This window comes from Plodia interpunctella, chromosome 3 (assembly GCF_027563975.2).
Source record: "Plodia interpunctella isolate USDA-ARS_2022_Savannah chromosome 3, ilPloInte3.2, whole genome shotgun sequence".
NCBI lineage: Eukaryota > Metazoa > Arthropoda > Insecta > Lepidoptera > Pyralidae > Plodia > Plodia interpunctella.
The window spans coordinates 6,892,815-6,917,847 of NC_071296.1; the positions used below are offsets into that span (position 1 = coordinate 6,892,815).

General features: G+C 34.0%; 1 protein-coding gene across 9 annotated transcripts in view; it reads right to left on the reverse strand.

Moving 5' to 3' along the window:
- Nucleotides 1-4,069: 4,069 nt before the first annotated feature.
- Elk (Eag-like K[+] channel) overlaps nucleotides 4,070-25,033 on the reverse strand; it is a 54,442-nt gene continuing 33,478 nt past the window's right edge. For 3 of the 9 annotated variants that reach the window (XM_053769549.2, XM_053769547.2, XM_053769548.2), the window contains 14 exons: nucleotides 20,618-20,848; nucleotides 18,583-18,720; nucleotides 16,066-16,322; nucleotides 15,558-15,792; nucleotides 15,243-15,406; nucleotides 14,901-15,117; nucleotides 14,051-14,230; nucleotides 13,410-13,609; nucleotides 12,209-12,458; nucleotides 12,010-12,125; nucleotides 11,026-11,306; nucleotides 9,658-9,859; nucleotides 7,867-8,016; nucleotides 4,070-7,164 (listed from right to left, as the gene is read on the reverse strand). In XM_053769549.2, the coding sequence (XP_053625524.1) occupies nucleotides 6,691-7,164; nucleotides 7,867-8,016; nucleotides 9,658-9,859; nucleotides 11,026-11,306; nucleotides 12,010-12,125; nucleotides 12,209-12,458; nucleotides 13,410-13,609; nucleotides 14,051-14,230; nucleotides 14,901-15,117; nucleotides 15,243-15,406; nucleotides 15,558-15,792; nucleotides 16,066-16,322; nucleotides 18,583-18,720; nucleotides 20,618-20,848 (3,095 nt within the window). In that variant the 3' untranslated portion in view covers nucleotides 4,070-6,690. The remainder of the gene's footprint in view (nucleotides 7,165-7,866; nucleotides 8,017-9,657; nucleotides 9,860-11,025; nucleotides 11,307-12,009; nucleotides 12,126-12,208; nucleotides 12,459-13,409; nucleotides 13,610-14,050; nucleotides 14,231-14,900; nucleotides 15,118-15,242; nucleotides 15,407-15,557; nucleotides 15,793-16,065; nucleotides 16,323-18,582; nucleotides 18,721-20,617; nucleotides 20,849-25,033) is intronic. The other 6 variants (XM_053769556.2, XM_053769554.2, XM_053769553.2 and 3 more) reach the window with 6 other exon arrangements.

The window sequence follows — 25,033 nt, forward strand, 5'->3', positions numbered from 1 at the left end:
AGTAAAAATCGTCAAAAATATATATTTTTATATGTATACAAATTTTAGTACAATATTTATATATTGATTCGATAATCAATATGCAAAAATAACAAAATATGATCTAATGATAACAATAAATAAATTAAAGTTTATCTTGCAATGTCCAGCATAACAATAAACAACAAGGACCACTAGCCAGACAAATGAAATTACTTACACGCCGCCATCAATCTAGATTCTAGACTTGTGCGAGACCGTCCAGGATCACAAATTATATATATTAACAAATACATATTTCTTTCATAAATTGTGAATTCGTTGTAGAGAGAAAGAGAGAGACTAATAAAATCTTATATATTTTTCGCGCGGTTTTACTGCAAGTAGGTATTATTACGATATGTTATTAGAATAATTTTTTTGAGAAAATTTATTTATATTTATATCATTCTCCATTTAATTCAAACTTAGGTTTTTGGTTTTAACAATTTTGTCTTAAAATAGTTCCTACGCCTCGCAGTGTGCAAACGTGTAATTCCATATTCATTTGTACATTTATATTTGTGATTGATTACAGGAGGATGTCGGTCGGGCCGCGTCCTAAACATCTGTGTCTGGTTTCTGTCTGGCAAATATGACTTTATATAGTCAAGATTACCTACTCAAAATATCTGCTTGCATTTCAACTTAACCGCTTTAACCTTAGAATACTGGTTAGGTTTCAACTGCTCGGTAAATAGAGCCGGGCCGTTCTTTTTTCACACAATCGATCATTTGTAAATCAAAACCTTGAAAAAGTGTCAGAATAGTTCGGTTATCCACCGACATACCGCGATGCTACTAGAGGGAAATTTAACTAGCCATTAAAATACTTGTACGTTCAGGTACTTACCTATTTCAATTTAAAACTTATAAACCTACTTAGCTGCTTTTCTTTACATTTACAGAAGTCATGTAAATTTAATGCAATACACGTAGAAGCGCAGTTTCAATGAAATTAAATGCGTTCAGTGTAGCATTAGCGTCTTCGTAGCACTCGTAGCGCTCGTAGAGTTGCTACGGCGTAGCAGAAATTACGGTGCGGGAAAATTGCATTTTACGACTGGCGGCGTCAACTCACCTCGACCGACAGCCGGTACTCTATGTAGGGCTGCCACTGCCATACATCAATCTGTGACTTTACATGCCAAGAAATTTTTGTCGGGTTGTGTGATTTATTAGATAAATGATAAATCATTTATCTAATAAATCACACAACCCGACAAAATGTCATTTAAAAATGACATTGACACGACGAATCTGCATCTTGTTTTGTTGTTCATATAAATGGCACATTATAAAACAAAATAAATATATATAGGTATAAGCATCATTTATTACTTAGCTACGTATTTCCAGGCAATCTCCTTACTAATCATTCAATAAATGGTCCTAACGTCATAAAACTGTATGGACATAGTTGTATCGTAATATTTCGTAGACTAAGAATAAAGTTTATATTCGGAAATTGATTAACGCATAAATTTTAATTGAAATAGGTTCGCTGAATACGAAACAGTACCTAACGTAAATAATCAACCTACTGTTATTGAGAATGAAAAAAAGGGCCAAAAAGCATATTAAGGCCTATTGTGTCAGAAAAAGTTAAATGAGAATTCGATGCCGATTGTCGAAGTTTTAGAACGAGAGATTGATGGATCCTATCTACTGAAACAATATTTACTACAGACGGCGGAGCGTCCATTGAGCGTTTGAGGGCCTTCGTTCAACGCAATTATAAGCCCGAGACAATTTTACTAACTTAAATCAGAAAATTACTAAATCTACTACTTACATTATACCATAATGAAAGGATTTCTACTAAATAAAACAATTTTAGGTGGGCACACCTTCGAAATTGAATCGTTAACATTCCAAAATTAAAACAAAAAGCAAAATAATTGTACAGTAAATAATTTGCCAAAATTAAAATAAAACAGAAATTACAGCAAGATTACTAAGATTAAATACACACGAAACACTTAAGCAATCATTTGGTAGATATAAAAATTTAACACTCAATAATAAAAATATAATATGGAGATTACACAAACAACATTGGAACTTAAAAAATCCAAAAATAGGCACAATGACTTTCAATTATTGTTATTAAACACTCGCATAACACACTACATCAAGTCAATTAGACGGGCCCAGACATCTAGCATAGCACGCAATACCCTCACGTCCGGCAATAAAAAAATTGTTACTGTGTTAGATTTGATTTCTTGTATGATGTGATTTACCTATTTACAACGTAATAGTATTTATAGTAAGTACTATGTATGAAAACTAATTATTTTTCAAAGAGCAAATCTACCTGACGCATATCTAAGTATGTAGTTTGGTATATCTCTCGTACTCATCTGAGAATGAATATAGCCTGAAATAGAACCCATTGAAGCGAAGCCCCGGGGAGGAGTTTAGTACAGCTAATTACATACATAGGTGCCAATAAATGGTAAAAGTTTATTTGAAAATGTTCTGATTTTTTTCTCATTCACGCAAAAACTAATAAGCACAGAATGAAACCAGGGTTTCGTAACAGGATACATAGAGTGTTTTATATCCCAAAACTTCCACTGGACATTTTTACTTATATCTATTGAAGTAGATACCTACAATAATTTTAAACCTTGATAATTAACAAACGAAGGAAAAGTTAATTAAAGTATTTAGAATTTTAATATTAATAAGTTTTATTATAGAGGTTGCCTTACCAGCCAAAATAAGGATGAAACTGGCGCATCACCTGATTTTCAGTCAACCCACTTTCCTAACCAGCAGAAAATTAAAGTGCTCCGCTAGCTGTGTGGGCCGACCTACATTTTCATCACCGTTTCCTTTATTACAAGCTAAAGACTTACCAACGCAGACCGCACGCTCACATGCAGGCTCCGAGCGATTAAATTCCCGTTAGAGTGAATAGACATTCATGCATTCACTGCAATGAGTTTTCAAGAAAAGCATTCACAATCAAAAAAATAAATACCTACATTTAGTTATGAAAATATTTAAATTAAAAACTATTACATAGCCTATATTAAAAACTATTAGCTTATTACACTGTAGCTATTGTACTATTTAGCCGCTTCGTAGGTGCGTAAACAATCTGTAGGATAATAATTGGAGAAACCTTTCTTAAGTGCTCCTGTATACCAAGGGACCTACAGGCTGTATGTTGTATGTCAGTTACTCATCTAGAGAAGAATTTAATTATATATGATTACATTATTGATTAATAACCTAATGCTCGCAACAAAATTAATAAATCGTATCTATCTGAAGTTTTACGTATGCGAAGCGAAGTGCGAAAACCATACTTTCAGAGGTTGCTCGTGTATGCAATAAATATAATGAAGCCACCAAAAATAATGAAATAAACAGGCACCGCAATTACCGGCACCTCCCTAAGTTCCTGCCCTCGGTGACACTCCCCCTCCCGAGTTAAGATGGCTCTGAATTAAACTCTTCAATTCTTGATTGGCCCAATTTTATGTATTTATATTTTACACTCTAAAGAAGGATATCTAGATTTATTTAATCGCGGCTCCTAGTGAATTCGGTACAGTTTATTAATTATCCCGTACAAAACATCGACAACAAAATTTTTCGATCATAGACAGTAGTTGTTCGTTATTGGCAATGTAATTTCAACTAGGTACATAGATATTTTATGTTAAGTTACGAGTATATGATAATTTTCTGTGAAGAAAATGTGTTGTCTTGTCCAAAGGTATTAGCCAATTTGTGTTAATGATCTAGATAATAAGCAAAAGCCATAAGGTTTATTACTAAACTGAACCCTTGTTTAGGAGCGGTAGCATATTTCGCTGTGAACTTCACATAATCCGATTTAAGTCAAAACTGTTTCCGCACCATATTAGGTATAATTATTTCATAAATATACCTATAAATTATTATATCTCATTGTAAGTATATTATATTAGGCAAATGAGCTTCTTATAGTGTGTTATTCGACCTTACATTTTGCTTTCAGAAACCTATTCAAGGTAATTAAAAATATAAAAAAGTAATGAAAAATAGACCATTCAACATCCATTTGTCTTTATTAAATTTCAAGGTAACTAATACTTTGTACTACAAGATAAAGATTTCTAATAATGTTATGTACAAAATTTGCTTATTACGCATTTTCACACCGCGTACTTAGTAAATAGTTTAGATTTCGATAAAAGTTTAAGATAAAATAAATAAGAATTTAGGCACTGCACGTGTTTCAATATCATATCACATCGTGGGCTCTATACAACGTACACCACATTTATTCAATTATTCTAATAAGCGTTTCCGTTCTTATAACAATTATTATCAAAGATAATTTTTGATATCCATTTCTCTATGAGAAAATTGCTTTAAACTCTTACCATTTCATACAACTTTAATAATACTGCTGAAGCACACCCTAGCGTAGTCAGTTCCTTGTTCCTGAGTATGAAGGTAAGGACACATTTCTGTAGTTATACCAAATGTTTAGGTAGATATTTCCATAAATGTACCCCATCTTCAAAATACATATTTTTGAAATATGCACTTTGAAAATAAGGCAATTGAAAATAATACATTTGCATTTCGTAAATGAATTAATTTTCATACGATTAATAAAATTGCAAATATGGATTTTTAAAGTGCAAATTTCAATTAAAAGGCTTATCAAGATGGTTTACTATGTTTTACTACCTAGTCAAACGGTATATAGAGGAAGCGGACATAAATAAGAATCAAAATGCCATTAATTTGCTTACTAACTAGAAACGTTTGACTCTATGAATAACAACAATGATATTATATTGCTCGGAAATTATTTTAAAATTACATTTTAATGAATGCATTAAATAAGCTATAGTATACATACGCAATGGCGTATGTTTACTATAGCTTAGTAAATGCCTACATATGTAATAGGTAAGTACATATAATAATTGCACATCATAATAACCATTTATTTTTTAAATATGTATCTCAATTTTTTTTAATAAATATATTTACAAGTCAGGCTTTTTGTTAAAAAAAAATGAACATTGAAAATTAACCTACTTCAAAAAGTGGAGGTTTGTAATTTATTATATTTTCAGTATCATTAGGTAGTTGTTGATTTTGATATGGTATGATTGGAGTAAAAGCTTATCGATATTGTTTGTCCTTCTTTTTAACATGATCTAAATTGGAAATATTTTTTTTTATGATTGTGAAACATTTACCACAACTGATGTGAGTTATAAATATATTTTAAACAGAAAACTGCACATTGAAGCATTATATTTAATTAAACGCTTAGATCTAATTCTAAAATTATGAAAATAGCCTTCATGTTCAAGTTTGTTAAGGGTGAATGAATTTCACGACTTTTTGAACGCGGCGTGTAGCGTTTCATTAGTGTCGCAATTTTTTTTTATAAAGAATATATATTTTTAATTAAACATTTATAAAATTAACATATTTTATAAATAACCTTACTTATTTATAAAATAAGATAATTAAACTGATTACTGTGTATGGTACAATTTAATAAACACTAATGATAACCCACGGCGGCGTTCAAAACGCTCGTGAAATTCACCCACAACAGCTTTTGTAGATACAACTTCACTTTATTTTCAATGCAAAAAGCCTATATCGTTAACTTTCGCTAATTAAGAAAGAACTTTAATTGATTCATATAACATCCAAAATTATTTTAATGATTTCGTTAATTAGTCAATAATCTATATAATTTTAACTTCTGCCTCTAATAAGTAAAGTCGATTCAAGTAAGTACATAACAAATATAAACAAAAACTTTTCATTCTTAAGTATTTCATGATTAATAAATCATAATGAAAGTAAGTACGTACCTATAGGTACATAATATATATTGAATGTAAAGAATGTGTTATGTTTAAACATTTTTGGCACTTTGTTTGACACAGATTCGGAAGAGTTCAAAACTTTAAATAAACTACGTTGAGAGGAAGACTGCTTCAAATTTTAATCTCTTTTTATTTAATCACTTATAACTATAACATTTAGGAGATCAAAAGTGGTTTTCATTTTTGCCCCTTATGTAGTACCATTTATTTAAACACTTAAACTACCTTTTAAACTAATTACTTTAGTATTGTCCTACTTTACACAAATATTGGTACACAGACACAGACACTGATATGATCACAAAATTTGATAACAAGATCGAACTGCAATTAATAGTTTTTCGGTAACCATAAATTAGGTAAGTACCTACCTCTACTGATTTTTCCAAGTAATTTAAAAACTACATAAATATTGAACACTGAAAATGATTTTTAGCCTTTTTTACTTTTACTGATATTTTTGCTTCCCATCAGGCTCTATAATAAATAATAAAAATATCTGATGATATAATAGCGTGACACGCTCCAGTCCAGCCCTAATCAAAGAATAAAGTATGATATGTACAACTTGTTCATTTATTTAGATAGTATTTCGTTGATATAAAATTAACACGATAATAATAAGTATAAACATCACGAAGTTGTATAAAATTATAAAATATTAACAATGACATGCTCAAAAAGGACGATTAAAAATAATTAGCATTATAAAAGAATAACTTTAGAATTAATATAAAACTAGTATAGTATCTATTAGGTAGTAACGACTAATGAGCAGAATGTGTTCAAAAATGGAATCATCTTAACTGTTGATGTTGAATTTGAGGCTGCGGGTGCTCGGGTGGGATTTAGCGGCGAGGAGCCTCTCTGTGGGGTCACAAAGATCACTGGTCGAGTGCCTGCTACGTCTCAGGGTCGAGCCTGCATTTTCGGGTTCCAGCAGTCTCCTTAGCTCGGGCTGCGTATTCAACTCTTTGGCACTACCGCTGAGGCTTCTAGTCGGTTCAAACCGTTCGCTGGTGGTGCTCGAAGGTGTCTGACTGCCGTTCTCTGACTCGACTATTTGCTCCAAGACGCTGGGCCTCCGACTCCGTGGGTCGTAGTAATCGACTGTCGGCGTCATGACCGGCGTGAGGTTGGCCATCGGATCCAACCCTAGCAGGAGCATTACTGTCGCAGGGTGTTCTACTATGTATTGGGTTACACAATGCAAGAATGGTTCGGTCTGTGTACTTTTATTCGTCTTTGGTCTCTCTGGCGTTACTGGTCTTTCCTGCTGCGTAAAAATGAAGATTAATTTAAGTTACATTAAATCCATACTAATCCTACTCCCATAATAATATTATGAAAAAAGAAATTGTATATTTGTTTGTAAAGAATAAATTCAAAACTACTTAGCCGTTTTTGATGAAAATTTTCGGGAGTAACATAGGCTACTATTTATTATGGTAATATCCGACCGAAGCCGGGTTGGGCGGCTATTGAATTATAAACCTACATGTTGCAAATATATTACTTTGTTACTAAAGGTGTCAAGTTCAGTTCACGCAGCGGGTGGTCGGATCAAGCGTCTGGCTGGGCTGTAGTCAATAAATCGATACACAACAGGAATCTGATGCCGCCCGCCCGCCTTTGGTTGAGTGGTTCAATCCCTCTCAGAATGGAGTGTCACTCGTATTTTCACAAACATTTGCATTTGCATTCTTGAACCGATCATGGCTTTATAAAGTGAACGTTAATTTAGATTGCTAAGAAAAATCGGTCCAAGTTGTTGCGGAAGTGGAATCGGGTATTACAATACAGGAAAGCCAATTAGTACTTAAAAACCTGTATTAAAAAATCCTTTTTATCTATACTTTGTATATATTTCAGAATAATAAAAGGCGATATTTATTAATTAGGTAAATCATCAAGGGGCAAATCATCTCCTGACGCACCTAGATGGCACGGTGCACCTAGAGACCTATTCGTGTCGTACCTCCCAGCAGAAGACGTCAGGCGGATGGCTGCAACTGCGCGCGAGCTGGTTAGGCGGCGCGTTCCACTGGAGGTTGGGGTTAGAGTGCGCGGCGTGCCATCCGGGGGGTGGGCCCGTCATCTCCTGCAGCGCCTGGATGGCATGGCGTACCTGGAGAAAAACTTAGCTTTATATAAATTGTGATAATTATGGTGATAATTATACTGTACTAAACTACTCATTTTCTAGGTAACCATCCACATAAACCATCTCTTAACTTTATGCAATAAAATAAGGGAATGGGAATAAAAAGCACGTTAAAATCTTATGGTAACTACTAGACATAGGTACATGTATGTTCAAATGAAAATGACATCTAGTGCTGCGTGTCGGAAGGGCCGTGAAGGGCAGGCAAGTACCCAGGCTAAGCTCAACCGCAGCTGACCCAACTCCAGCACGCAGATACCTGGCACTCTCTGGTCAGTTGATGCTTGTATGGTATTTGGTGGTTCGTGTAGCTCCGTTATGATTGTAGCGTTATGCACTGCGTGACTAATTTATTTATATTCATTCAGATAAAGAGCTCCGCGACAACAGTTAGTCAAATGATCGTGTCGGAATCCGTCGACCTGTCAACATGGTATCATTACCAGTAGGTAACCAGTACTCTGAGAGTTGGAACTTTTCTGGCACAAATCTTTTATCAATAATTAAAAGATATAAGCTACTACGCTGGTCGGGAAAATAATGTAGGTTATTAAAAATGGTATTATGTAATTCATTCATATGTATTGCGTCCTGCCTGTTGTATTGTTTGCCGTTGGCAAATAAGTAGTTAAATTATGACGATCATAATGGATTTTATTTATGTTTGCACAATAAACATTGGTGTTATCCAGAAACCCTCCTTTATTTCAATAAAATTTATTCCTCTTTTTGTACCGTGCAAAAATAAATACGCGTTGAATTCTGGGTCGAAGTCTCAGACTGGGATTGGCACGATTGAGCAAATTTATATTATTTACTAATGCACCGGCTTCGCACGAATGCAAAATCCTTTCTCTTGAATCACTCTACGTATTTAAAAAACTCGCATCAAAATCCGTCGCGTAGTTTAAAATCAAAGGCATACTTAGGAATTACAGACAGACAGAGGGAAGCGACTTTGTTTTATGCTATGTAATGATATATTGTTTGTTATATAGGCAGCTTTAACATTAATAGGGGAATATTCAAAACAATTCAGTATCAACAGGCCGTTTAAAGGTCAGACATGCATAATGCATGACCAGTCGTCCCAACAGACAGACGCCGCCGGCGTATCCCATCAACGCTTGTCCCTAAAAAAACCTCGCCCGAAAATAACGTATCCCTCATTATATTGCTATGTTTGACGGAAACACATTAGTTCCTTATCGCAGTGAGATCACATCTTGATAGGAACGTGTTCACTACGTGACAAATAAGGACGGCCTGGATTAAATGGCACGTGATGTCATAGCTTGGATAGTCTGCAGACAAGAGTGTCCCATATCTTGACACACTATGTCCAAATAACAATGAAAACCTATTTTTCCACTAAGAAAAATCGGATTCTTACATCGGATCATTACAAATGTAGGTACTCGTATAGTTAATGTATGTCAATGTCTCTAGAATAAAAGTATGTTCTTACTATCAACTAGAAATTAGAAATAAACTTAAGTAATTAGAACCAAGTTAGTTTCTTTAAACTGACGAATGTTTTTCTTGGGACCTGGACCTGGTTATCTTGGGCATCGCCACTGGCCGCTGTCGACCATAAGTACCAACCTCCATGCTGAGGGCTGCGACGTCATGATGCAGACTGGACACCTGCGTGTCCAAGCGCTCCACCGACGACCTGGTGTTGTGCATCTCCAGGTTCAGGCCTTCCAAGGAGTCGGACCTGGTTATCTTGGGCGTCGCCACCGACCGCTGCCGTTCTATCCTTTCACGTAACTCCCGGTGTGTCAACCGTTGTGCTCCGTCCGATCTAGGAATAAAGTAATTATTATAAAGATGCGAAGCGATGTTTTCACCTTCACAGACGTAGAGATTAGTACTAATAGGAAGAAAATGTATACTGACGTTTGACATTTGCGCGAAAACCTAGCAAAATTCATTGAATATAAAATTAAAGCTACTTTTAATTTTAATACTTAATGAAAAATGAACCAAAAATCTATGATGTCAACAACGTTCGCAATTCTTTGAAAACTCAAAGAAAACAAATGTATTAAACGAAATATGAACATTGATTTACACCCGACTAGTTAAGCCAGCTCATGGTTAGTTTGCTAGTAACTTAGATTGCTTGAGACTTTGGCTTTACGTTATGTTATTTTATTAAATTGATTGTACTAGCCGACCGATGACGATAGTATATCAATGTTGCCAACATACTTGGGTACATAAAGAATGTAACGTAAAAAAGCGATAAAAGAGAACAGTTATTTTTAACATAGGATTTTCTTTGTGATGGCTACTTTTTTACCAAGTATGTCGAAATTACTGGGTACTCTTTATAGAACCGAAATCATTTTGGTTTTATTCTCAAGCAGATATTTATGTAGACTAACTAAGTTTTGTGGTATTATATTATATTATATATACAATTCAATGCTTTTTATTCTATCGATAAGATAACATAAGATTGATTGCATATTGTTCTGAATAGTAAAGTTTGTATTTGACAAGCTATGATATGTCATGTCTCAGATGTGATTATAGAAGTCTTTAATTAATCCAATATAATGTAAATCGCGCCCTGACATTTGACTTGGCACGTGTTCAAACTTGGCCGAAATTAAATACTTAAACTTTCTTTCGACTGTGCGTGCTTGTGAAAATTATGGCCAATTAATTTCAGGCAACTTTGACAATCTGTTTACAAAGTGATAATTTATATCATAATTTTATAACAAATAGGACGAGATGATTATGACATTGTACTTCTTAATTAAGGAACATACATAGGTTACAAGTTCATACACAATATTTATTTAAAAAATTCATTTAATTAAATTTTGAACATTCGGGTTTCAATTTGAAATGTCACAAATAATACTTAGTACAAAGTCATATCTCAATAGGTCGGTCGCTTAGAAATAAATAGTATAAAAGACAAGAAGATATTAATAATGTTTGAAATTACCGTACCTGAATTTATGCCTAGGGCTATTGGTACTAGATGTATTCTTCTTTGGCGACAGCGCGCTGTCCTCGGCTGCGTTCTCGTCATCCTCCGATATCGATGGTAAAGTTAGGGATGGGTGACCATTCCCGTCCGACTCCTGCTCAGCCTCATAGCCTTCCCTCAGATTGTAAGTAAGGTCGTGCTGGATGTCGTGGATGAACTCCTGTTGGTACTCAGGGTACAGACGGAGTACTTCAGCTAAACCGCCCATATGAATGCATTTTAGATCGCAGTATGTTAGAGCCTGTAATATAATGGAAATCGAATAAATGCGAAAAACTTTTAATGAATTAGACTATGTGTAAATATTGTATACGTAGGTATATTATCGAAATAATATTAAAATAGTTCGGTCTAATATATTATGTCCCTGGAGGTATGAGAAACCCCTAATGGGCATTGTTGATCTCTTTAATCAATTGAAAATCAAGACAAAAATAAGAACTAATATATTAGTTCTTATAAGATTTTTCTGTAATTTCGTAATGAATGAAATTCGTAATGATGAATGGTTTAATACTCTTGTAACGGAATGCTTTGTCAGAGAGCATGATTAAAGTAACGGTGTACGTAAGTAAATACAGAAATACAGAATATATTATAACTCTCCAAGAAGCCGCTTCATATTGGTTGTGTAAATTTTATTTACTCTTGCTTGTCATGTCGGAAGTTTCTTTATTTTTTTAATATTGAACATTCGGACAAGTATACCAAAATATATTCTTAATAACTTTCAACACGCGTACAAACTTAGGTCGTCACAATTTTTATTTTTTAGGTACCTAATCACACAATAACAAAGACATAACCTATATGATAAGTCATTTAAAGAAAGATATTGTACTCGCACTGCTAGTATAACGATTTAAGCCTGATTTAAGCTTCATATTGTGTTTTAGACAAATTAAAATAAACTAAAATCGGAAATAAACAATAATGAAATATACCTTTACATCGCTGCTTGATTTCACGACGACATCAGGGTTATTAGCCTGGGATGGTCCCGTCCCGTTGTAAGCTTGTAAATGGGTATTCATATCGCAGCCGACCAAGTCCCCTTTGCCTATTAGATTATAACATTGGTATAAATTGTCACAGTTAACATTAGTTTCCATTAAATTCAGGTTAACTCTCGGAAATCCTTACCTAATATTGCGACGACCATATCGTTTTGCATAACCTCCATAGAGCCGTTGCAAATGTAATAAATGTACGTGAGCGCATCTCCTTTATGCACGAGATATTCACCGGGTGCGCAAAAGTTGTTACGGATGTGTAGAGATAGCAACTTGAGGCAGCCCTGCGAGGCCGCCTCGAATATAGGAAGTGATAATATTTCCCGGTGCAAATGAAGCGACACGTCGCCTCTCAGTTCCTCCGGAAACTCCTTTAGCGTCTGAAACAAACAACTTATTACTAGACAAGTTTTTTGGGTGATGGCTTCCTCTATAAGTTCGGTGAGTCTACCGACGTGAAATTACACTTTGTGAGGTTGGGCTTCGTCCGAGCTATAAATGTGGCTCTGACTACCGGCTAACTTTCTAACAGCGCTCTGTTTTGTGCAATTCAAGTTTGCCAACGGCGGTAATATGTTTAGCTACCTATATTTTTTATTTATTTATTTACAACTCAAATTTATCATGCATTAGAATATAACTTTATATAACAAAACATTATGTGTATCTGTGTGACTAGTTTCTAAAATATACTTTTATTTTATTTTTTACCACAGAAGTTCTTATCTGAAACACACCTGATTCTTTATATATTAGTTTCTTATAAGAGAATAGATTACGCTAGATGTAGCAACAGCCATATTTAAAAAATGTGAGTAAGTAACAAAGATACAATTGTATTTTACAATTCAATAAAAAAAATAATTTCTATCTCGTACTGGCTTATATTTAAATTTGTTTTTTTGCTACGTCTAGCGTTTACTTTGTTAGAGTGAATTACTAAGTACATCTTAGCATTCTATAAAGCGTCGCTAAAATTTATTACAGACTTGCGGAATATCAGCTTCACGATTGAGTGAGAAAATTAAACTGATCTTTTTACGTTAATTTTTTTTAGTAATTTACCTTTATTAAACCTGAGTCTGACTTCAAAGACGTGGAAAGAGAAATAGCGTAATAATAACATAATAACCATACTTTATTCATTTTGAAGAATTGTTACAACTTGGTACAACATATTAAAATGTAAGTCAACGTGATCTCTAACAATCATTGATGAAGGAATAATATACAAGCTGAGGCATTATTTTGCCGTAAATTTTTGATTGGATATCTATCCACATGATTGTCGTAAAGGTACAGCAAAAAATGATTTTTGTTTATTTATTTACCTCGTGTATATCAATGCCGTGGTTCAAAGACCACATGGTCTGGAAGTAGTCCTGCATGCGCTGCTTTAGCTCCTTGGGCACCTGGTTCAGGGTGAGGAAGTCCTTCAGGTCTCTCCACTTGGTCTGGTACATAGACCGCCGGGAGTACATCCTCTGGATGATGGCGGTCACGTTACCAAACACCACGGCGTGCATTAGCGCTACGAATCAATGTAATTATATCAGGCAGTAGATAATGTTCAGTTCATGTTTGCTTTCTATGAGTAATATGCACGATATTAATGATTGTGATTCACCTTATTTTACGAGAACTTATATTCTACGGGATTCTACGTCTCACCGATCGAAATGTTGGACCTACAGGTCATCCTCAGACAATACTCAAAGGACCGGGACAAGAACGCGACCCATTAAACTATTGCTAGATACTTCAAATAATAACGACGATTGGGTCATTTTAATAGATCAAATCATTACTTCTCGACTAACTCGATTCGTTATCTTCGACCGACTTCAAATGGGCATGATTTTTATAGAATAGGCTAGGGTTTCCAAGGGCGCAATCAATTTAAGAAAACAACGTATTTTGCTTACGTTTCGGTTAATACCTATGTTTCTTTATAAATAAAATTACAGAATACCTCCAATCAACATAGTAATTATGCTGAAGACCTTCTCAGGCAGTGTGTTAGCGGACACATTTCCAAAGCCCACGCTCGTGAGGGAAGAGCAAGTGAAGTATAGTGCGGTCACATAGCTCTCACTGTGCGATATATTCGGTATGGGCACCTTCAATCTGTCTGCGAGGTTATTAATCCATCCTGAAATTTGATAAATGTGAAATCCTCTTGAAATGTTAGGATAAAAGATGACTGAATTAACTAGCACTAAAATATTGTAATATTGTTTCCAATAATCTACAAAAATAAAATGATTGGCACGGCTTGACTTATTTTAAGCGCAAAGGTTTGCTTATTTTTACTTCATCATGAGAGATATAAGATAAAATATACCTTTTAAATCAATAAGTTCAAATAAGTAAAGTTCAATAAAAACCAAATTAAGTTAAGAGTGTCAATTAAGTCGTCGATCATCGATATTGAATGGATATTGCTGACGTGAACCAAAACCTTTAAAAGACAAAGCCTTTGTTCCACAATCGATATTTGGGATATTCATTCGTGGTGTAAGCCCAAAGCTAACTGTGAAAAGGAAAAAAAATGTCCACAGCTTAATCACGTTAATGTGTGTACGCGGAAGTTGACTCTTTCATTCTATTCATTAAAACTGGTGTTTGAAATAACAACCTATTTTCTTTGAATTATACTTGGTACCTTTAGACTTATTGTATAGTACGCGCTGATTTGTACAGTTTTCGGAGGATGAAAGTTTGTAATAGTGTCGAAATTTAGATTTCAATTTGCAGCGTTTCACAATGGAACAAATTAATTTAATTTTGACTGTGTAACGGTAAGAATTTATTGATTGTACCTAAATCCCAGACTTCATTTTTGTGATGTTCTATTTCTTTTTCAGCTATGATGAACCAAATGCAAGCAAGCCAGTGAGCCAGGAGCGTGAAGGACAGCATGAGCAGCGTGAGAATGAGTGCGGAATACTGCGAATACCGGTCCATCTTCTGCAGTAATCGAGCGAGCCGCAGCAGTCTGGTTAATTTCACTAAATGCACGTTCCCATGCGTAGATTCCTGAAAGAGAGAAAAAAGTTACAAACGAGGCATTAACATCCTAGTTTATTTTCAATTTTGCTTCAAACAGTAAACGTTCAAGTAATAATTAAATAAAACAAAGTTAAATTAATTAGTTTTCTTACCGCCCCACTGTATACATCGGACGCGTAAAGTAGGTCAAACGGTAGAGCGGCCAGGAGATCCACCACAAACCATGTCCTGATGTAATTTAAAGCTATGGCCTTTGAGTCCGACACCACCTCGCCCTTCTTACTTACAAAAGTCGTTCGAAAATTAAGTACAATATCTAAAAGAAAATAATTTGTATTATACGTTAGATGTATGTATATATCGTACATATGACTATATAAATAGTTAGGTACTTGAAGATTTAACATTATTTTTTGCAAATCTATAGCTGCTTAGATAAGTAAACAATATATTATTATTTTACGTACCAACTATAAATAAAGCTTCCACCACAACGTCACTGGTGACACTAATCCTGGGATGTCCCTCGTCCACAAAGCTGGCGTTGTACGGAACCACTACGGCTACATAGAAAGTGGCGATCAGTATGAGCCAGTCCCAGAACGTTTTGAACACGCCGTAATGAGAAATTATGAACCTTGATCTTTTTATCGCTGAAGTTTTATATTCAGGAAGCGGTGGGTCCGACGAGTGTAAGAGATTCTAAAACATTCATATAGTTAGTAGATGCTGGAGAGGATTACTTATACGTTATTTATGTATATCGAGTTAATAAATATAAAAAGTTTAAGTTAATAACTTGATAAAAAACCATTTATTAATTAATTTCATGCGACATAATCAAGCCGGTTTTTGCCTATTTTATTAATACAGCATAGTTACAAATGCAACAATGTAAGAGTAGGTAGGTACTTTAAATAAATCCTATAAATTGCAATACCTCTACTACCAGTGGTTAGTACAAAGATAGTTTACCTTACTAACATTGTTGAGTTTAAGTTTTGTTTTCATCTTATCTGGTTTATAATGTCCTGAAAGCTGGTAAAGAACCGCTCTCGAGCGCCGCCTGCCCATGTTGGCGGGCGAAGGCGCTTCGGGGTCAACATTGCCATTCGGGTCTGGAAGTAGGCAACTAGATTCAGCGCGGAACCGGGCGCCCAAGAGTGCCGCTGCGGGTACAAATGGGGATAACGCTAGAGTGACCACGCCAGCCGAAGGCCGCACCGCGGCTCCTGCACGCACAAACCACCCTGTTACTTACTATCTTGAAAATTCCACGACTGAAGAAACAAACACAAGATTTCCTTTCCACGCAGCTAGAAAGAGATTTTTGACACTCTTTCAGATATTTAAAAGCTACCGCGATTTCTAAACAACAAAAGTGGATAAAGGGAAAAGGCCCGGTTGAGGTAAATTAAGGGACTCGAGAATTTTCTTTCTATCAATAATAAAAGAAAATCTTGTTAATACATTCTGGAAAACAATTGAAGTGATACCGAATCCGACATTTCATTCATAATTCATTTGGTAACTGAAGTTATCGAAACATCATGAGACAAGTGAGTATATATATATATATATATATATATATATATATATATATATATATATATATATATATATATATATATATATATATATATAATATTTTTAATATAATATTTTGATGATATTTTGTTGTAGCAGTATCGTCAGTCCTTAATGACATAGACATAATTGTAAATATTAGATTGATGTTACCAGAATGAATTGTAAGATTTGGTATTAGCCTTAAATGTCGCCAGTTAAGCAAAAATGAGTATAAAATCTACCGTGAAAAAGTAAATTCAAAATATGATGATGAAAATGTGTACGGAACTACTGAAAACAAGGGGTATAGATTAAGTAAAAATGACAAGTATTAAAATTATGTAAACATATATGATGTGATAACGTAAATGTATTTAAAAGTACTACGAATAGTAAAAAAGTAGATTTGTTAAAATTAGTAATCTCTAAAAATCTCAAATACTTTTAATAATAATTCTGGCACTTATTCGTACACATATACACAAACATTCAAAGAAACACGACAAACATTCATAAATAAACTATATATGTATAATTGACGAAAAGTAGGTAAAAAGTTAAAGCATGCACATGTTAAAGCATACATTAATTATTTTGTTTCATTCTTATATTTTTTCAATAATTATTATTGTTAAAAAAAACTTTCTAATTTCTCAATCTATATAGAAACAAAGAATCGTTACAATAATGTCTAATTGAATGTAAAGATGAGATTGAAATATGAAAACTCATGCATTTTTATAGTAAACAAAGTTTTTATAGTAGTCAAAGTCGCTATAAGATATAAATGGGAAAAAACTTTGCAATGTAGATATTTTTAAACAGTGCTGGTTTCATGCCAATGAAATACATAATTTATTATGTCGAGCGTTTCTTGATTTGCATGTGATGATGATGTTGTAATTGATGAATAATAATGTGATACACCATTTTCCAAAAATGTTGAAAATAAACCCATAGCATATTTCAATAGTAGATATTGTGGTAATGCAAATCTGAATCTAAAATTGAGCACTCGAAACTATTTTTCTCGTAATTTTACAATAAACAGAAACCTGTTCGGACAATAAGCACTCAGTTTTAGATAAGATGATCTATATTAATGAACTTATCGTTTCAATAGCTGACTTGCGTTTGTTGAAATATGACAAATATTAGGGTTCAATGCACAAGCTTGATTAAAGCCCGTCTGCAAACAAAACTTTGTGCTTTTGCGAAATGTTTCCAGCCAGGGTCACCATAAAGAGGGTATAGCAAAAACTGGCGACACAGAATCATAGTTTGAATGCGATCAAAATTAACTAGTATTAAGAGTTAGACAGGGTGGTTTTTATCTTTATACTTAATTCTTCAAACTTAAACATATCTACAAAGAAATTTGCAAACTTGAGGGAGAACTTTAATGCAGAATTTAAACTTACTTCATAAAAAGAGAGTTTGGGGCAAATTATTACTTACATATACCTGACAATACTTCACGTATTCAAAGGAACATTTTGAAAATAAAAAAATATTAGGTACTTATAACATTTTTATTCATTGTGCTAATGGAATCTAAAAGATCTACTTAGATAGAATTTCCATCTATGGACTAATTTAAATATTTTCTACTAGAATACACAATGAAAGTGGATAGTTGATACAAACAATTGTAAGGAACTTTACCGTGCGGTGATGGTCGCAACTCGCTAGCCAACTGGTAGCTACAGGAGCTCAACTAACGCTATCTTATATAGGTACCTATAGCACTAAAACAACGTGCTCAATATCAGTTAATACAAATGCACAACTGTCAAACATCGTCAGTGTTAATTTAAAAACCAATGCCTCAAAACAAGGCCACAAAATGACGAACGAGAATCAAACTCATTTTTTAAGCATTTTCTTTACATGTTTGAAGTGTTTCTTTGTGACGATACTTACCGCTGTCGAAGTCCTCGTTAGTGCTCATGGCGGCCATCTTGGTGTTGGTGATATCTTTGAACGAGGCGAGCAACAAAACCACCTCTCGTTTCTCATTCTTAATTGGAACGATGTCGAGTAAGCACCAAAAGGGAGTACCTGCGTGTAACGTAAATTAAAAATTAATCTTTTAATTCTATACTTACTAGTCTTTTTAGGTTATTTTCATTCGCACGGTTTGGATAAAATGTTTTTTCTAAAGCATTTCCCCCATGCATTTCAAAACTTTGGCACTTTAGCAGGTAATGTACAGCAAGTAATAGAACGAAGTATGATTGATAAATAGAAAATCATGACCTAATTGATTACCTAATTAATTATTATGACATTTTGATATTCCATCTTTATTGTTTTCTGTGTGAAAATTTTGCATTTTTAACAAATCGTTAAATGTTTGAAGTGGTTTCGAGTATAGGTAGTACTAAATCGCTCTTAGAGGCAGTTAAATGAGTGGTGACGACAAACAGCTGGGTGCCTGTAAAAGTTTAATTTTGTCGAATGAATCGTAAACCTCTTATTGGTTTTTGTTTACGATTGTGGTGCAGACGATGTTTTGTGGAGCTGCTTAAGATGAAACAAGTTCCTGAATAAAACGCTCATTCATGAATTTGTTGAAAAATAATGCCTTCAACTCCTAATTGTCCATATTTTTCAATAATATTTGTATCAATAAAATTTTGGATACATTTTCTATATATTTTTAGAATCTAATTTGCGAAATCATATAACTGTATTTTGTTTTTGGAATACTACTTATTTGTTCAAATAAGTACAACTCTTACCATCTGCGGATGGTAAGAGAATTGATTGTACTTAATTGTAAATAAAAAATCTTATATAAAAAGGCAGCTCAAAGGGGAAAGGTCCGTAAAATTTGTAAATTGATTTCCGCGGGTCCGACCCAAATCAAATAAGAGCTCTCTTTTTGAAGTAAAATTTTAAAAAGAAACTTTGATTCTGTGTGAAATTCGGATAATTGGGGTTACGTTACTGAGCAAATAATAGACGAATACAAATTGGATTAACCGATGATAATAATATATGACAATTACATTATACTTTCAAAAGTTAAAAAGTCATCGACTTAAGAGCTGAAGATTATTTGATAACTTATCATCGTTTTCAATGTGTTTATATTAAAAAAAACCCGACACCCCTTAATTAGTTGGATTGTATGTTAATTGAAAGTTAACGAAATAAAACAAACATTCTTTCATGTTCTGTTGTGTTACAAATGAATTGGTATAAAGAAACTAAATTACTTTCATTCAGATGATTTCGCAAAAATGTACCTACTTTCCTGTTCGCGGCGAAACTGATGGCGCAGAAATGGCGGAAGTGGAAAAATGGGCGAAAGTTACTTCGCTTCAATAGATACTTACCTAGTGCTACTTAAATGAAGAGTACGTAATATTAAGCTCATTTTTTACAAGATTTTATTTAACTTGTAATGTAACTGTGTATGTCCCTATGTCTATTCGGGTGAATCTGGTGAATGGGTGAATTTTATTAAAGATTTAATATTATTATTAATCTTACAACTCAATTTTGAAGCAGATGTCTTCATCCGATTGAGCTGAAATTTTGTACAATCACCCTAAATTTTGTCTAACATTGAATGCAATCTTGAAATTAGTAGGTACTCCGTACATATTAAATCCATGTTTGCAATAAAATCTCTCTGACAACAATAAAAGTTTGTATTGTAAATTACATTTATGTAAAAAACTTATTATTTAAAAACTAAAAAGTGAAAAGCAATACTCATTAATCGACCACGAGCCTATCGATCGGACCACGGGAAATTTAGTAACTTCGAGTACACTGTTTCTAACATGCTTCTTGCATTAGGCCTTCTTTGTAAAGATGTGATATTTATTTTGGTGTGTATTTCGGTACCTATTTAAATATAGTATTAGCTATACATAATAGAGATATGTTTTTTCATCACAACTTATAATTACGTAGAGAACATAAGAAAAATAATCATACTTACCATTTTTCTTATAGAAAATAAGTTCTAATTTGAGCTCATGCTTGGAATCTAGTGCGGCGTCGATCTCGTGCCGGTGCTCCTCCCTGGTGTCGGGCCCGTGCAGGAACTTGCACGCGCAGCCCTTCTGCATGATGTGCGCGCGCGCCCAGCCCGTCAGCTCGCAGAACCCGTCCGAGCAGTACACGATCGGGTATGCCGGCACTTGCGCGTTGCCCAGCACGAAGTTGCTGTCTATTGGCAAATGTTACTTTTTAGTTTTATGTCGGAACGGCTATATAAAATAGTAGTTAATAGTAGTTAGCATTTTGCGCGAGGCCTTTACATATCTAGTGCATAGTTAGGCCGATGGGGAAATAACGACGTATGATCACAGTCTAATAAAATAGTAGTTTCCAAATAAGTATATTCGTTAGAGTTCGTAGGATATAAAAACGCGAGTACTGGCAGAGGTTATTAAATTACTTGTACTACTTACTGGTGTTCAAGTCGTCTGACATGTCTTTGGCTTTATATACAAGTAGGTAGTTGTTGAAAGCCCATGCTTAAATTATAGGTTCCACATACGGTATTAATTCAATAATTTCTTTCTAGGATTCGATTGTTATTTTACAAAGGTTAGCGTAATGATTATGCAATGTTATCACAAAATATGTCGTTACATTGCACTGGATTTACATTTGATTGTAAAGGTTTTGTAGGCAATTACTTTCACCTCCATTCGTTCAAGTAGAGTGATAAATCTGGCTTTTATAGATATCAAAAACAAGTTTAATGACTTTATATGTTGATTGTGTTGATGTTTGATTACATATAGATTATATCTTCAATTATATTGTCCTGATTATTATGACGTCATGTATACTTAATACTTTTATCAATATTTAAATTAGTCGCATTCGCTACAGATGATCTTTGATTTTTATGCAATATTTCCTTCCTATATAATCTGAGTTCCTTATATAATCTGAGCATGATCTGAGCAATACATTTTTATATAAAACACAGAGGGGTAATTAAATAATAGTAGGTAAGACGACTTAAGTGGTTTTAAATAAGATGACCACCAAAATTTGTAGTTATTACAATTTTACGTTAAAACATCGAGGGACTGCTATCATGTCCCCATTAAGTATTTTGTATGTTTAGGATACCTACCTATATACTATAATAAACAAGCTTAAAATTCCGTGCACACCGAATGCGCAATGCTAAAATTTAGTTAAAGAGCAACATCATTTGAGATTTGCAAACATTTCCCGGACATAAGGAGCAAAGGAGTTTATACCCACCACAAGCTATCCTGCTGGCATTGATTTTAACCTTTTTATGGCTTGAACGTGCGAAAAAGAAATTCTAATAAAGATTGTCGGCCTAGCACACGATGTGTGTCCTTTATAGCTAAGAGTTGAATGTGAAGCAAGTAGTGTTGACACCATAGACACCATTGTGTCTACATGACTTTGCATGAATTTCAAGGTTTCCGTAATTCCATCATACGCGGCGTTTGGTTCCCTTACCACCACTCAATTAAATATCTTCTTGTGAGCGGCTATATGTGAGTTGTAATTATTCACTTCCAACCGTAGCAATCACTTTTTATTTTTCATTTCGAAAATTAGTAATTTTTAATAAAGTATATATGGATATTTACAACAGTCATTTTTGATTTAATTTCTTTCGTTAATGTTGTTATCTACTATTTAAAGACCAAACAAACTATAGCTAGGTATTGCTAAGATATTTTTTTTTCACACTGGCTGCTTAAAAACTAGCAAGATCGCATTTCTTTCTTCTTATATTTTTCATAATAACATAAAAGTGATCAAAGCCAACAAACCATAATGCATTCTATTTTTAAAATTCAATATTTAACCTTATTTATGTCACAGGTTAAGGAACATAATAATGTACTAAATATAATTACAATTCTGTTAAGAGTATAAATTATTTACAGCGGAATACTTTAGAACAAATTAGACTATCGCAAAATAACTAAGAAAAAATATAAAGTAGTAGGTACATATAAGAAGATATTTCAGCTGTTTGGTTAATAACGAAGTTTTTTTAAACAAACAGCTGAAATATCTATCATTTTATGTATTTTCATAATACATAAATAATGACATGTAACATAAATAAGTATTAGGTGGTTTGGAATTTTGTAGGGATCGCACATGTCGACTGCAATTGACAGGCCTATAAAATAGGATACTACTTAGGATTTTAGGACCTTTTATTTCTACCTCGGAGCCTTATTTATAATTTTGAACAAAAAAAAACTAAATGAAAACAGAACAAAGAACCATCAAGACGAATTAATAGGCTGCGGTGACAGCTATTCTATCAATATAAGGAGGTGGTAGATTGTGAAATTCTATAATCAATATATGTTTAATACATAAGTAATATCATAATACAGATGTCGAATCCGTCCACCACTCCCAATACGTGTAGTTCTTCATTTCCCGTGGAAATATAGAACTGAAGAAGCTCCAAATAACATTGAGCATCGACAAATAACAATTTAAGTGGTATTGTGGCCCAGAGCATCAATCTTTATCGATCTTTCGGATGCTTCAGGTCGTGCTTCAGAAAATGTTTACACGCGACAACTACTAACATGGAGTGAATCTTGGTATTTTCCTTTTATTTATAGAGTTTTTGTATGCTTCTTCTACAGCTAGTAAACGAATTGTGTGATGTAATTACCCTATAAAGTATTGGGGTAGACATAGCCTAATGTCGTGGAGGACCACTTATTCCCTACTGGATAGCTGCTTATTGGTGGATGAAAAGGAATCTGCGGTTTATAACCATATATCATATTGAGATTTACTTCAATGTCAAATTTTTAATAACCTTTGTGGACTGCATAGTGTGTTATGCATGCGAGGACACAGCGCTGACATACTATAAACAGATGCTTGCAGATGGTTGAAATTATATACGACTGATAAATAAACGATGTACATAAAATATACATAAACACTTGTATGATTTATGACCGGGCGTGTTTGTGTTAGAATGTTAGTCTCGGGGATGAAAGATAGCAGTACGATGATACTTGAGTGTGAGTGTGTTAACTGTGTCATTTTGTATTTGTGGCAGCCATTATATCCATGACACGCAGTAGACAAACTCGTCCATCGACGACTGCTGCTGTTACTGCTACTGCCACGTCTTGCGAAAACCAATAACTATTACAATATACTGTATACTGCTATACGCCTATACTGCTTCCACATGATCTTGGCAGAAGGGGCAAACAAATAATGTGCTGGCTTGATGCTGTCAGGAAAAATATGCGTGCAAATTTGGACTGTCACCTACGGATGTCGGAGACTTTGAAGTGGAGGAGAAAAAGTAGGAAAGCAGTTCCTGGGCTCCGACGCTTTATAGATAGAGAAAATGCTCTTATCAATGAGAGAGAGAGTCAAAGCAAAGTCCTGACAAAGAAGGATTATAAAATTCATTATATAATATTCTAATTGATTTATATGTTAAAAAGCAAACAAATTTGAGGGTTAATTCTGATTTTCTCGTTAGTAAATGTAGCTAACTCAGGTAAACGAAGGCACGCTTGGCTGGAGGTGCGTATAACGAGATTTCAACATAATTATATGATGATGTTCCGACACCGGTACTTTGACTTTCGGTAAACATGAAACGTAACCTAAAATTTAATCTAATACGAAATCTTCATAGGAAATACGATTAACCGTTAAATTGCAAACTGTTATAAATAAGTAGTTGTTAAATATAGGTGATTGACCGGGACTTAGATAGAGGAGAATCGAGGAAGCTATACATAAGATCGATCTTAACTTTTCATAGGTTAAATTACTTCTTCAACAAGCGGCCTTGCTTTTGTAAAGTAATGTCTGATGAAAATGCTTCAGGGCATTAAGTCTGATGCAGGTATACACTGTGTTACGTTGCTGGCAGCAATTTCTTAGCGGTCGTCAAAGAGATACGCCGAACAGTACACTCGGACAAAAATACTTTCCAAACTTTTTCTTAGCAAACTTCTTATGTATTTGAAACAAAATCAATGTGTTTTATATGAGATGTGGAAAATTACCCTTCAAGTTAAGTTATACCTACGTACCTAAGTTTCCAAGTCTAACGAATACTGACGTAAAGAAGTGTTTTATCGACACGAACCAGTAGTTAATTATTTAGGATATAAATAAATAAAATACTATGGCTGTTTACGAATTCGTCAAGCCGTTATGTTACTATACTCCATGGTTGCCATGGTCTAGTCTCTTACAGTTTCGTTATGTCTGTCCGTCCGTCATTGGCTTAGCTCCGAGACTTTATGTACAAGACAACTGTAATTTGGTAAAGATATGCATCTTAATTACGCGGAGATAACAGTAGAAAACTTGGAAGAATATTTTTTTATGTACACCT